Raw genomic sequence first — 17,651 nt, forward strand, 5'->3', positions numbered from 1 at the left:
TGTTCAAGCAAATAGTATTTAATTTCCTTTAAATGCTACCTTGTGTGTTTATCTCAGCGTGGGTTAGAATTCAACTAAAAATCGAGTTTTTATTTTTATGCTTTCGAGGGCTAATGCTTGAGCAATTAATACAATTGCTATTAATAATGAACTGATTGTAAATAAATATCCGCAAAAATGTGTACATGGATTCAAAACGGTTAAGAGATGGAATTTTCCGTTATTTTTAAAAAGAGTCCTTAGTAAAAATAATGTTACCAATTGGAATGCCAATTGGAATTCAATTCCAATTAGAATATTAATCATAATATTCCAAGTGGAATCTGCCAATTGGAACCCAAGAACTTGTATATAGTTTAGTGATGGTAAAAGCAGCTATAATGCTTTTTTAGCTGATCTATATCACTGTCACAACCCATCGATGAAAATTCAAAATTATTTTGGCCATTTAGGGAAGAAGAGAGGTGCATGAAAAAGTAAAACATGGAAATGTTTAAGGAAAATTTCATTAAAATTTTTTTTTAAAACTTAGGCATTTAAACCCGCTTTGTAATAGTTATATAATGCTATATATCAAGTCTTTAACGTAACCAGTCAGCTGCTCTGTTTGTTAAATGTTCTGAGCAGATGTTAATGCAGCCGTTAAATGTTCTGAATTTTTCCCTGTCTCAATCTCTTTTGAGCGGTATACTAGTAAAAGTTTGAACTATGGTGATGCGATAAATAGGAAGGATGCAGGATTACTTTGTTCCTCATGTTTACTATACATATTTTGGGAATATTTAAGAGTATGTTGTAAATCACGCTTTTGTGTTAAATGTTTCTACTTTTAACCGTTCTCAAATATACACTGTTCTCAAATAAAGCTTATAAAAACAAACACTTTTTTAAAACTTTATTAATAAATTTTTCATACAATTACACAAATGTTCTGAGCAGTTTTACAATCATTAGCAAGAAATATTATAGGTAGAAATACAATACTTTGAAATATCTGTTACAGAAAAGTTATATGGTAGAACTTCGAAAATTCTAAGTTTTTAATACAAGGAACTGAAGGTTTCCCCACAAATGAGTTATACTATAAATTTATGTTAATTTTTCTAGTGTGTTGAATTTTATAATTCGAAATATTTCATAAGCCTTATTTTTTACCGTATAGGTCTAATATTATTTTCCTTATTTGTATTTCCGGATAAATCGAAATCAAATATCATCCTAAAAGTACGAAAAATATGCTTTGAAGCTATTTTTAATATGATGGAGCTAAAGGTAATTTGCATTTCTGGAGTTTGCCAGTGATGTAATCAATTCATTTCCCCCTTCGAATCCATTACACTCTTATAGGCATATATTGGAATAAAGTCAAACTGAGCTTTTTGCTTTGTTTTCATTCTCTGAATTAAAAAAAATAATACATCTTTAAGAAAAGAAAAAGAAAACTTGAAATTATATTTCTGTTAAACTGTGTACATAATGCTTTTACAGAGCATTTCTGCTACTAAAAGGGAAAAAATACACTGAATTCTCGATAATTCGAAATTACATTATATGAAATTTTATTTACTTTTAATGAAACTTCCAAAACGAGTTGCGTCAGTCATTGTCCCAAGCAAAAATCCCCAGGTTTTTTTAATTATATCACGTTCTTATTAATCACTTATAAAAATCATCTCAATCGACGTTAATTTCTATGCCTTTGCTTTTAATTACAACAATACTTAATTTTATTTATGAAATACATGCTTCCTTAGTATACCTAACGTATTTTTCCCATAGAAAATTAACTTTGAGGAACACGATTTTGTCAGTCGCGCAATGTATTAATAAACGAAGTTCGACAACGGTTTACTGCATTTGCAAATACGTTAGCAAAAAAAATGTTTATTTCTTTTTTAATTGTATTTTAGCTTCATTTTTATTTTGTAATCCCACAGCATTCTGCCTTAAATTTTAACTCCCGAACTACTTTCGCCTTGATAATTTGAACAGTTTTGCTAGTCCTTACAAGTTAGAAATGAAGACAGTCCACTGTGTTGCCAAATTCGAAGGGAATATTTTGTTAGTTTCCTCTAAGGTGACATATGTCAGATAACGTGACATAGGCCATTTAATTTTTCAGAGAAATAATATGATTATAATTTAACTAAATACAGAGATCTGCAATACTAAAAATACAGAGATCTGCAATACTAAAAATACGTTTCAATGTTTGACACATGTTTGTCTATTATAAAACTAAAATGATTCTGCATTAATTCTTTTTCATAATTATCGAAGAATCGATATATCTTTCTCTTGGCATAATGTAAAACGCTGGAAAACAATCTGTGAAAGTTAGTGACGACAGGAAAAATTGCAGATTCGTGAATACGGTCTGGTATATAGCCACATAGTTTCACAGTGCTATCAGTTTTCCTATATAGTATTTTATCTAACATAATCGTACGATTAGAAGGTTCAAGATGGCGGATAAAGAGCTTGACGCGTTTTACACGTCTCTTGAAAAACATTATGATACTATCAACACAGCACTTGCATCTAAATGTAATATGAACGGTAAGCTGCGTGAACATGCTAGGACTGCTTTGGGTGAGTTAAAATCTCTTATAATTAAAAATTTTGAAAGATTACAATCTGCTAATTATCGTGAAGTGGCAAGTTTGAAATCTGCTAATTATCGATGTGGCAAGTTTAAAAACCTCTGTTATGAGACCTTCTTATGCTGAGGTGGTATCGCCATCTAGGGGACAAAATGTAAACAAACAGTTAAATTATTGTAATTTGCTTGTTTCGGCAGCTGCTGAATTGGAAAACTTTACATCCCTTGATGTTAAAAAACTTTTGAAGGAAAAAATTAATCCTACAGAAAAGAAATTAGGTATAAAAAATATTAGGACGATTTCGAATAACAGAATTTTAGTGCAATGCTCTTCCTCAACTGATCGTGATAAACTAAAAGATGAAATCAACAACAAACGTGAACTAATTTCTTCTCTTTCAAGACAGAAAAATCCTGCTCTACTTATTAAAAATGTGCCAAATGAAATTGATGATAAAGATGTATTAACTGTTCTCTTTGATCAAAATCCTGACATTTTTTTATGGTAATGAATGTATTAATGACATGAAATTCCGTTTTACTCTTAAAAAATTCCGAAACTCAAAGCATATCGTTGTCGAAATGAAACCCGAGCTATACAGAAAATGCCTATCTTTGGGGTATTTCCATTTTGAGTGGTCGGCTTGTAAAGTAGAGGAGTTTATCATAATAAATAGATGCTTTAAATGCCTTGGCTATAATCACAAAGTAGCTAACTGCAGAAATTCTGTTGCTTGCTTCAAATGTGCAAAAGAACATAAAACTGAGCACTACCAAACTCAAGAAACCCAAGCTTGTGTGAATTGCATTCATTATAATAGCAAAATCAAGGATGTTGGCAAGAAAGTTGATGTCAAGCATAAGCCTTTCTCGGAAAATTGTCCTTCTCACATTTTTATGAAGAATAGAATTATTTCTCAAATTAATTATGGCTAACTTTCCTATTTCTGTTCTTAAAATTATTCAACGTAATCTTCATTGTTCGAAAATGGCTACTCAGCAGCTTGTTTTAAATATGAAAAATTCTAACATTGATATCGCTCTTGTTCAGGAGCCTCACTCTTATAAATGCTCTCTTCCCAACTTGCCTTCCTCTTACCGGGTTTACTTTGATGCTAATAGTGATACCATTAAAGCTGCTATTATTGCACGGAATCAAAAGCTGTCTACTCTGCTTGATATTAATAATCTTGATTATAATATGGTGTTTATTCATGTTACTCTCAATACTCAAGATTTTATCTTTTTTTCCCTATTATTTTGAACTTAATAGAAATATCGACTTGGATTTGCATAAAATTAATGTAGCATTAGCTTCAAAAAATTATAATAGATTGATTTGGGCTATGGATGGCAACAGCAAATCTGAAATTTGGCATAGTCCAGTTTCAGATTCTCGAGGGGTTAAACTTTGTGAATTTTTAAGTATGAATAATTTGTTCGCTCTAAACGAAGACTGGGGTCCTACTTTCTGTAGTACTCAAGGTTCAAGCTATATTGACATTACGGTTGTGGGATCTGTTCTTCCTGCAGATATTTTGTGTTGGTGTCAACCAGATTATGAATCCCTTTCTGATCACTGTGCGATTGAGTTTGAACTATCTATAGCTTCTAATAACACTCTCTATGACAGAAAAAACAGCAAAATTGTCTTCATTGTAAAGCTAACTGGAATATTTTTTACAATACATGTAAGCAGTCGATTGATGAGTTTTCGCAGTTTAGTGAGTGCTGTACGGATAAGCATGCATTAAACTCTCGACTAGAAAATTTTGTCTCGATTCTCTATAACGCATCCAAGGCTTCCATGCCTCTAAAAAAGTCAAGGGTTCATAAGGTACCTTGGTGGACTACTGAAATCGAATGTATGAGAAAACAGGTTAACTCTGCTAGACGTAGGTTTCAATGAAATCGTAACTCTACTCTTAGAGAGATATATAAACAAAAATATCTTCACTTCAGGCATAGTTACAGTTTAAAGCTCCAGGATGCAAAGCTTAAGTCTTGGAGATAATTCCTAATGAGTATAAATGAAAGGAATGTTTGGAAAAAAATATATACGAATGGTATAAAGAAAAATTTTATGAAAGGAATTGAAGTCAGTGGAATTTATCTCCCATCTGGTAATTGTACACACTTGAAGAAACTGCTAATAAGGTTCTTAACAGAAGCTTTCCCACGGACCATTTTAGCACGGATAATTCGTTTCATAGAATGATTAGGGCTGAAGCTTCGTTAAATTATGTTGCTAATCCAGATCCTCCATTTACTATGTCAGAAATTAATAGTGTTATAGAAAAACCTAAATGCAATAAAGCTCCTGGTTTTGATGCTATTTCAAACGAAATTTTGAAGCAAGTTCATAGAATGTTTCCAAATTTATTCTCCAAAATCTTCAATACTTGTCTGAGGCTTGGTTCATTTCCTCGTTGCTGTAAAACAGCGAATGTCGTTTTAATCCCTAAGAATAGTGGTCCTCGTATCCCGCATTTAGATAACTTGAGATGCATTAGTCTTCTTCCCAGTTTAGGAAAATGCCTAGAAAAGCTGTTTGTTAATAGAATTACCTGGTTCTTGCATAATAAAAAACTGCTAAATAAAGCACAGTTTGGTTTTACTCCTCATAAGAGTTGTGAAGATGCTCTTTTGTACTTAAAAGACATAGTGGACGAAGGTAAGAAGAGAAATTTACTCACAGTTTTAGTGTTTCTTGATATCAAAGGTGCTTTCGACCACGCCTGGTGGCCTGGGATACTTTTTTTTTTTTTTTTTTTTTTTTTTTTTTTAAGGAAAGCTGGTATTCCGTGTAATATTTACCACCTTATTAAAGATTTTCTGCATGACAGATCTGCATTGCTCTCCCTTGGCCACGTTTCTTCCTCCCGCATTTTGGAAAGAGGTTGCCCTTAAGGCTCGGTTTCCGGACCTTTATCGTGGAATTTAATTATGAATGATCTACTCAATAGACTCTCACATTGTCCGAGTTGTAAAACAATTGCTTTTGCTGATGATCTACTAATTTGCTTTCAAGATAAGTGTCCCATTACTCTCTTTAATACGGCTCAAAACACCCTTAATTTTATTTCCAATTGGTCCAGAGAACAGAAATTGGAATTCAATCCTAATAAATCTAAAATTATGATAATTAAAAGAAAGCATGTCAGCTATACAAACCAACAACTGTACTTGGACAAACCAACAACTGTACTTGGATAATACCTTACTCGAAACGGTGAATGAAATTAAATATTTAGGCGTTATTCTTGATCATAAGTTTTGTTGGAAAAATCATATTATGTATTTATTCAATAAGTGTGAAAATATACTTAGAAGACTTAAACGTGTCTCTTGCAATACTTTTGGTTTAAAATCTAATGTTATTGATATGATTTATAAGCAGGGTATTGTCCCCTTTATTTGCTATGCTTCTAGAGTGTGGCGAACAGCTTTAGAAAAGAAGATTAATTCCCGTATACTTAGCAGAATTCAAAAAAGAATTTTACTAAGAGTTGTGCGTGGCTACAGAACAATTAGCTATGAAGCCTGTTTCGCAATTTCAGGATTTCCTCCGATTGACCTTCGTGTTTTGAATGACAAAAAGTTTAAAGATACCATCAGCAAATTTATGTTCGATGCCAAGGTGTTGTTTCAAGATCTTCCTCATCCTGCCTATCGTTTGCCAATTCAAACTATCATTTATGACAATTCTGTTGATGATAATTTCCCTGTTGTGTGTTATACAGATGGCAGTAAAATTAATAATCGAGTTGGATTAGCTTATGTCGTTTTCCATAATGGTTCTGAACTGGAATACAAACTCTTTAGAATTCCCAATGAATGCAGTGTTTTCCAAGCCGAATTACTGTGCATTGGTGAGTCAATTAAGTGGATATCTAACAACTGTTCGCTAAGTGCTAAATTTCTTATTCGCACTGATTCTCTTTCATCCTTATTTTCTCTTAGGAATATCTTCTCATATAATAAATTAATTGTGACTTCCCATGCTCTTCTTAAAGACCTTAATAATAAAGGTGTTGATGTTATCTTTTCTTATGTACGTGGCCACACTGGCAATATAGGAAATGAAAGGGCTGATTGTTTGGCAAAACAAGTTACACATCTTCAAGTAATTACTCCAATGATACTTCCTAAGTCATTTTACAAGAACAAAAGTAGGGATGATACAATACTCGAGTGGAATGAACTATACAGGAATTCTACTACTGCCTCTTTGACTAAACTATATTTTCCTTCCATTCCGCACAGACTGAATAATAAACACTTTTTCTGAAATTTCGAATTTACTCAATTTTTAACTGGACATGGTAAATTCAATTCATATCTGAAGAGATTTAGATTATCTAGTACAGACTTGTGTTCATGCACTTTCGGGGGGGAAAGCAAAATGTCGAACATTTGTTGTTCTATTGTTCAAAGCTTAAGGAAGGACGAAAGGAACTCATTTCTAGGTTAAACTCTGTGAATATTACATTTCCTGCCCCTCTTCATGTATTTGTCCAACATAAAATGGCTTTCTCTTTCTTCTGTAAATTTATCTCTTACGTATCATCTGTGAATTTGTAAGTTTATTTTATTTTGTGTTGTGTTGTTGTATTTGTTTTTTTTTTACTTACCTCTGTAAGCCTTGTGTAATACTATGTGGTGCACAAGGATTTAAAATTTTCAATAAAAAAAATCGTACGATTAAATGTTAAACATTTTGTTTTTAATTCGATTTCAACATTTCTCATTTTCGAAAGTAATTTTCATGATTAATAAATTCTGTGCACAGTTACATAATATGATAAACATGTTACTGTACAATAGATGTTTTTAGGAGAAGTTTGCCAAAGTCTCGTTAACTCGGACTTTTTTCTGCACCATTCAATTTTTGCTTATCGAAGTTCAATCATATTACTTCAAAAACTTACTCTCGTAAATTTCATAATTTTTGTGTGTACGAAATGGTAATAAATTTAAGTTATGTTAACAGGATATTTGTTTTGAATTATAGTTCACAAACTATGTTCTTGATTTTTTTCGCAATGCCCCACCCAAGAAGGCAAAGAGTACAGACTCTTGGAAAAACGTCTGTTTTTTTGTACCATCTTCAGATTTTCATCAAGAGCTGTATCAGTGTGGTAAGAAGGAAGCACATGACGTACTTTGTTGGCAACTCCTCTGCTTCTTCGATAGGCGACCAACATAACGGTGTTCTCAGCCTTTGAAGAGGCACTGCTGTTGGTGGGCAACTTCTTCTTGCCAGGTCTCTTTACTAAATGAAAAGCACCATAAATTAATGGATTGATCATAGCAGTTGAACTCCCGAAGAAGAAAACAGCGGACTGCAAGTCCTGGCTTAATTGTTCGTCAGGTTTCAGGAAGATGAAAATTATCATCGTGCTGTAGTAGGGTGCCCAACAAATGATGAAAACTACCATAATAACTACCGTAATCATCAAAGCTTTCATTTTTGCTTTCCTCAGCAGATTACGACGTGCGGTATCCATGACCGTGTTGCGATCTGAGAAGGAATGTTCTTTTTCTGGGAAAAAAATTAAATACGATGAGAAAATATGCAGTTAAAAAGGATTAATACTACATTTATATAGCCAGTGCTCGAGTTCTTTTATCAAAATTAGAAACTAATTTTTCATATTACAGAACTTGTTTTTTTATAACGGATGTAGTTGATTTATTTTATATCAGCTTATTTAAGTTTAATCATTATGCTTGGTTTATAAAAAATAAATCAAGCAAGACCAAGCAAATTTTGAAAACTAAGCTAAATTAAAATAGAATCTAACCTGTTCTGTATTAATTCATTCATCACAGGGTTTACTGCAGGAATGAAATATTCCCTGAAAGACTTTTAATTGAAGTTAACTACGGCTAGTAGCATAGTCAGAACTGCGGCTACATATTTGCAGTAAATGCAGTATGTGACTATATATTACTGCAGAAAATAGAGAAGGGCATGTTAAACCTGAGATTTAATTATTACACTGTTGGCCATTAAAATTGCAACACCAGAAAGGAACGATCTGACTAACGTCAAAATCTCATGAAAGGAAGAAGAAATAGGAACATGCAAATGATTATTATTTCAGCCCATTTAGACGACGCAGGAGAGAGAAACGACATCTGAAGCACTGCTTAAAAGAAAAATTGTGTAGTGGATTTCTCATTCAGAAAGCGTTTTGTAAGGTCGAAGCTTGCTCAGAATATCGTGTTATTCCTCGAATAATAAGAAGAAATGCTTACCAGCAGGTGTCAGAATTGGATAGAGGCAAGATTTTTGCCTATAGAGAGTGTGGATAATCGTTCCGTGATTTCGCCCGTCGAATTCGTCAATATTCAACCACTATCATGTTAATATGGAATGAGTGGGTTGCTGAGGGTCATACTGAACGGCATGCAGGATTTCAACGCCCTGCCGCGACTAACGCCAGAAAGGACTGACATATTTTGAGGTCAGCCCAGCAAAACCGTACAACCACATTACTGACCATTAGTCAGGAAATGGGCATGTTTGCAGCACGCCCGGTATCCGCTCGTACGGTGCGTTAATGTTTGCAGCAGCATGGACTATCAGCAGAGCGACCATTACTTCAGCTTCCCTTGAGAATGCATTATAGAGAGAGACGGCGACTCTGGTGCACCGAACGACAAAGCTGGATACAGGAGTGGAACAATGTCGTTTTTTTTAGACTAGTCCCAGTTCTGAATGCTGTATTCTGATGGCCGTATACGCATCTGGAAGGTCCGATGAGGCCGCACGACGCCTGCTTGCATTCGATATTGGCATAGGGGCCCTGCATCTAGTGTGATGGTTAGACTATTGGGTACAGGAAACGCAGATCTCTAGTTCGTATCAACGGTAATGTGAACGAAGATCATGGTACATTTCTGAAATCTTACGTCCAGTGGTCCAGCTCTATCTTCGAGGCCTGCCAAACGCCATCTTCCAATAAGATAATGCAAGACCACAAGTTGCACGTCGTTTTCTGACCTTCCTGGATACACAGGGTATTCTATTGCTGCCCTGGTCTGCATGGTCTCCAGATCTGTCACCCATTGAAAACATCTGGTCATGGGTTGCTAAGAGACTGGCTCGCCACCTCTCTCCAGCTAATACGGATGATGAAGTGTGGCATGGACTTAAAGCAGCATGGAACGAGTTGCTCATTTCTGTCATCCAAACCGAGTTCGACTCCATGCCTAATCGGGTAAGGGCCGTTTTAGCTGCCAGGGGTGGCAGCTGTTTCTACTAATTTCGCATCCCTGTAAATACCAAACTGCTTACAAATTTAATCATTTCATCTTCATGCCATAATAATTACGTACAATAAATATCTTTTTTGTATTTGCTTTCCTTCATGGTGTTGCAATTTTAACGGCCAGCAGTGTATATGTCGAATAAGAATCACATACACAAGTTTATGTCATCAGCCAATACAGTAATGACTTCACTGCAATAATGTGTAGGTAGTACGTCGGGAGCTGAAAAACGTCAGATTAGATTAAGAGAACCATGATTTCAGTGCAACAGTATTGCCATCGAATATGAAAAAAGAAAAAAAGACTGTCTATAACAAATATGTAGAAAAGAAAATTTCGTGAAAAGACTTACTGTAGCAATATCGATAAAAATTGTTGAAACGTTGGAAATGACGAGCAGTATGAAGTAATAAATGAGAATCTTATTCGTATTGTTGCTCAGTTTGAAGATTCAGTTTTTTAATGGCAGTATCTCACTTCTTTGTATTGCTCTTGTTCTTAATCTCACTTGTCTGATGTAATCAGAACAAGCTCATGAAATATTATCGTGACAAGGAGTACAAGGCCTTGGCCAGAACCTTGAGTACCATACTGGTGACAGTCGGACTTTATGCTCAGTTCCGCCCCAATTTTAAATTAGCACTTCGCGGGCGGCATTAATATTAATAATCATTTAATTGCACTTATTAAGCAAAATATGCCGAATATGCTTTCTGGTTTCTTTGAGAAAGAAATATCTCTTAAAATAGAATTGCATTTTTCAAAACTTGCACTAAGAATAAAAAAAGATAAGAGTACTATTTAGTTTCATAGTAGTTGATGCAGGTAGTCTATCTTATCCGTTTCTAACTTTTAGTTCAATTGAAAAAACTTCAATATGCATTATGAAATGCAAGGAAAACTTCAATAAAGAACGTTGTAAAAAATATGGCATCACTTTATGCTTTAACAATGTGTTCTATGTGATTCATTAATTCCTAATCATCTGGTATGAAAATGTAAGACGAGAATAACATTAAATGCACTTTGAAACTCAAGAAAGTCTTTAATGCAATAAAAGGGTTGTGAAATAACGTGGTATCACTTTAACAATGAATTCTAAGTGATTCATTAATTCCTAATCACCTAGCATTGAAATGTAAAGTGAAAGAAATCAACATTATATGCACTATGAAGTGCAAGGAAAATTTTAAGACAATTAAGAACGTTGTAAAAATGGTAGCACCACTTTAAATCATTTAGTATCAAACTGTTTCAATTCATGATATTAATTAATAAAACCAGAACTTAAAAAATCATCAGCATGGAATACATACACATTTAGCACTGCTAAAATCAAATATGGGTAATAACGTTATGCAAATAAAATTTTTAATAATAATTGCATACCTATTTAGCTATTTTCGGCTGTGTGTAGTCGTTTTGAAATAACTCAGCTTTTTCAATCAGATACTTTATACAGATTATAATTATCTAAATATTATATTATTTTCCGTCCTTTGGCTTTATGTGTTTCATATAATACATAGAGATTAGTTTTAAAATATTAAGTACTTATTTTCTTCTCATAATTATTTAAGGCAAAATATTGCGCATAGAGAGTAAAATAAGTTATATAAAATCATCTAATGGTTCAGCTATTATGAAATTTAAAATTCGAGCACTGGCTAAAATCAGTAATAGCGTAAATAGTAATAAAAAAGTAATTAAAAATTTTGATTAAAATTTTGCAGTAAATCAAATGGCAATATGAATCAGAATAATCAAAAAATATATTCTGGCATTTTTATTTAATTCAAAACTTATTGTTCCACAATATTTATGAAATAATAAACAGATAGAGATTTCCCAATTATTCATTCATCTTTCCTTTTCATTCTTAGTTTAGTACATAGTTTCTTAATCAATTTGCTTAATATATTTTATTAATCCTTCCTTTATAAAGGGCTATTTGAATTTAATCTATAGATAATCCTAAGATAATTTTTTTAAATTTCTTTTAAGGATTTCTTCAACTTTCTTTTAAGTATCTAAAATTTACTAGACGCATAGAAAATCAAAAGAAACCTAGAACAAAAAAAATCACTTATTTAATAAATAAGATTTTCTAGTAAGAATTCAGGCCTATCCAAAACTCTTAAGATGTATCTTAATCGTTTCATGTAAATCTCTGCCTGTGTTATAATTCATGGTCTGGTCTTACATTTCCCTGAATATATTATAATAAAATGAATTTTTAGAATAGTTTAACATGAAATAAAAAGGTTTCAAAGGAACTGTAGAAAAATTTACAGCACTCATATTTCATTTTCCATTGTTGTCAGGCAATGATAGAAAAGGCTTTGTTATGTTGCTGCCTAGAAGTGTGAATAGTGAATTCTCACTATTCTTATAGTCTTTTAAGCTCTCTTTTGTAAAACCGCTTCAATCATCATTCATGTATGATATGAACTTCCTGCTAAGAGTACCTGGAATCCGATTAACATAAATTTTTCTGCCATCTATTGTGCATAAAATAGAGATTTTAGAGTTTTTTTTCCCGTAATGTGAAACGTTTCGTTCAGTTTCTTTTGTGTCATTATACAAAAGACTTAAATAGCTTAATTCATGCCCACAAATTACCTTCTGGACAGTAACAATCTAGGGTAATTAAGAGTAAACAGAAAGCTAGCTGTGAATATATTTCATTCAGTGTACAATATCTAATACACTATTCTTGCAGCTTAAGATTTAGATCGAAGGCAAAAGAAACTGCAGTATGATGTTAAATCGAGTCTTTTTGTCCCAAAAGTAATAAGAAATGATTTTTTATAGAACACTGTATATAGTGTACAAAGGCTCCTAAGAAAATATAGGGATCGAGGCAAATAAAAGAGGATCCTAGAATGCAGTTTAATCTTTCTCAGTTGACTCCACGTCTTTGCACTCATCGTTAGCGCAATGAGCAGTTCCTGTGTTTTGTCACGGGCGAAGCAGCAGAAAAGTTTGAAGCAGCGTTAAGCGATAAAATTTTGTGCGAAACTCAGGAATCTAATTCTGAAACATTGAAATTACCAAACCAACGGCAGTTATAAGGATGTCCAATATTTTTTAGTCCTAGTTGCGTTCATGGAAGAGAGAAAGCTGAGGACGAACATTGCACATGGAAGGCTTCAAGAAATGAGAACAAAGTAACTCGTATAAATACAAGTACTTGCAAGTGCGGTTGTGCGCGGTCGTCGAGAAATTGTAGCACATGGTTCCTTCACCACAATAATGTGCTAAGTCCCATTTCTGTACCTTTGAGGAGATTTTGGGTTTAAAAAATGTCCTAACGCTTCTTCATCCAGTGTACAGCACCGACTTGGCTCCATAAGAAGTGTTTTAATCACAAGCTCCAAATCTACTTTATCGCACAGTGTTTTGGGTCATTTTGTGACACGCAGGCAGCTATGATGAATGATTTGTAAAACATTTTCATATGATGGCTTTTTTCACTACTATGAATACCGGGAGTTCGATTCCATGCGACCGGGATGGCTGCGTCTTTGATTTTCTTGGTTTTTCCCATGTGTAGCGTGAATGTTAGCCGATCTCCGGTACAAAGACCTGCACTAAGATATTCCTCTCCTCACGCAAATAAACTTAGAGTATTCTGCCGTATTTAAGTAGCGTAAACCTAACTGTTGCTAAGAGTAGCTTCAATACGGGAACTGCTAAAATTTGCATATTTTGAAATTGAAGAGCTCTAATTTAATGCATGTTTAAGAAAATAATTTTTTTAAATAATCTTTATCGTTACTTTGGGGCAAAAATTTCTTTTTCGCTTGTTAAGAAGATTTTCTAGTAGCTCATCGTCCAAACTAAGGTTGCGTTTTTGTCTAATTTTTAAACTACTAATAAGTCAAATGTAAAGTCAGCCTAGCTTTACAAGTATTAAATCGTGAACATTAATACAGAAATATTTCTAAAATGCATTCGTTTAATGAAGTTTAAGTGCTTATTTCATTAAGTAAACTTCGCAAATTAGTATAACTTCGAGTTTCAATATTTTTACGAATGGAACTATAGCAGTTTCTAGTTATTTACTCCTTCCTTTTTGTCATAAAAACTATCTTTTTTAAAAATTTGTATTAAACGTTTAAATGGGTAACCTTCAGTGGCAAGAATTGCATATGGTCCCAAAAAAAATTTGATTAGCGACATCTCAGGTGATTTTGAAAATATGAAAAGAAGTATTAAGCTCTAAAATAAGTGTATTTCCTTCACTTAACACATAAAATCCTGCCCAAGCGAAACTGAAGAAAGAAAAAACTAGAAGCAACGTTTGTCAAGTGTTTCCACAGTGGGAAACTTAACGCCTTTAATTTGCCTTTCATGTATCTTTGGGCATAATGGATTCTTAGATTGTTGCCAATCGTCCAAGTACAATGTCTTTAATTTATTTTTCAAATTTAACCATTCTATTATTAATTAATCATTTGAGAGGCTTTAAAATAATGTGTTACCACTGCACATAACAAAAGAAGTTATTTATTATTTATTTAGTTATAGATTTTCAGCTGTAGGCTACAGTGGAACAAGATCACCACTATCTCGAATAATCCACGAGTTTTTCTTTTAATATTCTGTTTACTTCATAAAAATGCTTGACATGTTTAGATATAAAAACACAATAAATTCTCAGATCCTGCTTGGAGCCTCAGCTGATTTCGCATTCTATGCCGTTTGCATATCATGCAGACTCGTCAGTTCTAATCTCCAGCTTGGTACTTAGTTCTAACTACTTACTCGAGAAAGAGATATTAAAAAACGACGACTTCAGTAACCATTATAATGCTTAGAACGTACCAGACGCAACAGAAAATTGCCCGAAAACTTCTATGCCTCGTTTTAAATCTTATTTTCGCAGACATTACAGTGTTATAGTCTTTTGTCACGCAACATCCTGTTAATTCTGAAACTTTTATACGAAGGTTATTCTACATCCCAGTAGGATAAAATAAAATGATCTTCAATATCATTCTACTGATAAAACGAGCATTTCGTAGAAGTCGTTACTTTTATTCTGTCCTCTAAGCTGTTGGTTATCAAACATTTTGCTCTACATCGAGCAATAGTTATATCGTTTTTCAGATGGAAATGCATTTCTTAGTATAGCTAACATTTATACGTAAGTGCACAAGTGTCTTGGTATATCTGCCATTTAGCAGTTATATCAGGACACTTTTCCTCAACATCAAGCAAAGTATCTTTCCTAATATTTACGACAATATCTTTTGGGAAAACTGCTTTGAAAACGACTTGCGAATATGGCCTCTTTTTTGCTAAACTGTCGGCTATTTTATTGGCTTTATACCTACATCACTCAGTACTAATCTGTAAGTTTTTAGACATTTTACTAGCATTTGCGATTTTATTATATCCATAAATAGTAACATAATGAGACTTCTTAGACATCTTCTCAAAGCAGATAAAACAGGTAAACGCTTTGTAAAAAACACATAATTCTTGTGTTTAACCACAATTTTTTCTCATGTCTGCGTAATACAAGTGTCTCGCGCCGTAAAAATAATAGCTAATTAACAGCAAATGTTAATTAACAGGAAATGACATAGTAAAATAGCCCACTATTTCTACAGAATAAAACTTTCAGCAATAATGATCTTGATAAGACAGATTTCGCGTAGACATTAACTAATTTTCGGCTTTCGAATACAAACGATACTTTACCAACTAACCAGAAGCTATATGGAACTCCGACAAGGAAAGCGTAACCATGAGGCACATTAGCTTTGCAAAACCGCGATGTTTTTAATTTTGAATTCTCGCATATAATCGAATCTCAGAGTGTTGCCATTGAAAACAAAAAATATGTTTTATCTTTCAGATTTACAGATTTAATTATTCTCTTAGATACGGATTAAAAAAACTGTGCGAATTAAAAGCAATAAATACAGTGTCCTTATACTAATTTAAATTTTTATTATACTTATTAGTAATAGATCTAAATAATACAAATTAAAATAGCTTTAATTTACATATATCCAATGGATAAATTTTATTAATATTTTCAGCTTTGTTATACTTGATAAAACTTATTTCCAATTCACATTTTACATAACTGTAGCAGAAGTATTTTTTGTGATTTTTATAAAAGTTTTCAATTTAAAATACCTTTAATATCTTTACTCTTCTTCGAAATATTAGTCTGTTATCATAAATCTGGTAGTAGGTGTCAGGTATCAGAGTACTGGTGGTTTTCTTAGGGAAAGACTGATTCAGTTGTAAAATGCACTTTTTTGATCTTTCACATTTAAGACAGTAATAGACGGAAGACTTTTCACTTTTAAGACAGTGATAGACGGAAAGCATTTTACATTTCACTATCTTATTTTAAACATGTATTAAACCAAAAGCACCCTCCAATGACCTAGCGGTAAAATTGCTGAACACTGGTAATTCCAACTTGGGTTCGATTCCAAGAGAACGGACTGGCTGCATGGACGTTTTCGTTGCTTTCTTCTTGTGTAATGCGTATACATGCCAGTTTGCTTTAAGTCCTCCACGAAGGCAGCCCTTCCCTTAGGCAGCTATTCCTCGTGTGCTTTTCCATAATCAGCTAAACCAAACCAAAACAATAAACCAGAATCATAGATCTATGTTCAATAAATATTTACTTTGAATCATTTTGCAGGTTTTGAAACATTCTGTATAATGCATCGCATTGTACACAATGCATGATTCAGAATGTAAATATGATGTGAGTTTACTTACTTGCAATAGTATAAAATGTGCAAACGTATGTAAATGTGAGAATGAACAGCGGTAACAAGAACATGAGAACCAAACTAGCCATAGTGTAGAGTTGCTCTTGCCACTCTTCAGTGTAGAATCCATATGTTACGCACTGATAAAATTCTTCAATGAAAGGACCCTTTACCACTCGGAAGATAAAAGCCTGTAAATGGAAAAAGAAAGAAAAGAAAAATCACTTAAAATATTTTCCTTCAAAGTCACATATACTTTAACATTTTAAAAGAACAGATAAATAAAGGACGAAATTCAGAACGCCATGTCATAATGATTTATGGCATAGCAGGAAAGCAACTGATGCTTCTTCACCAATGACTTCATTTCCTTATAAATTCAAGATGTATATGCCCTTGAAGCTTTAAGAGCTGTTCCTAGATATGAAAGACACATAAAACATACTTATTTTAATTTACAAAAAAAAAAAAAAAAAAAAAAAAAAAAAATCTGCGGTTTTCAAAAACGATAGTGTTAAGCAGTCTTACCTAATTTCCCTCAAGCAAAATTCTGTAACATATAGTGATCGATGAATTTTTAGGAGTCATAATATTTCTGCTATACTTCATATAATAATCCTTTCGGGTTTTAGAAAATAAATAGAATGTCGAAAAAAGAACTGCTAAAGATGAAAAGACAATTTTGACCTTTTCTGAAATGTGCCATAAATAAAGCAGTATTTTGATACCTTAAAGATCAAAAAGTAAGTATTACAACTGCGAAGAAACATAAAGATTTCCAACGTAGTATCGTCATCATAAAGATTAATTAATAGAAAAATTTAAATATAATGTTCAATTATCAGATTATAATTAATTAAAAATTTTAAAAAGTAATCTACTCTAAAAATTACAATAAGTAAATAAACAAATAAAAAGATTCTGTACACTTTGTTTAAATCTGAACTACCGTCTTAATTTAATTTGCTAATTCTGTAAATGAAGCCTTTATCTGGGATATTGCACTGAATGTCTTCTCC

General features: G+C 32.9%; 1 protein-coding gene across 1 annotated transcript in view; it reads right to left on the reverse strand.

Moving 5' to 3' along the window:
• Positions 1 to 891: 891 nt before the first annotated feature.
• Positions 892 to 17,651, reverse strand: part of LOC118188679 (gonadotropin-releasing hormone II receptor-like) — an 81,232-nt gene continuing 64,472 nt past the window's right edge. Inside the window, exons 2-3 of the mRNA XM_035359177.2 lie at positions 16,640 to 16,823; positions 892 to 8,147 (exon numbers count right to left, since the gene is read on the reverse strand). Of these exons, the coding sequence (XP_035215068.2) occupies positions 7,618 to 8,147; positions 16,640 to 16,823 (714 nt within the window). The 3' untranslated portion in view covers positions 892 to 7,617. The remainder of the gene's footprint in view (positions 8,148 to 16,639; positions 16,824 to 17,651) is intronic.

This window comes from Stegodyphus dumicola, chromosome 6 (assembly GCF_044657685.1).
Source record: "Stegodyphus dumicola isolate Sdum_Otavi_A_Nest chromosome 6, ASM4465768v1".
Lineage (NCBI taxonomy): Eukaryota > Metazoa > Arthropoda > Arachnida > Araneae > Eresidae > Stegodyphus > Stegodyphus dumicola.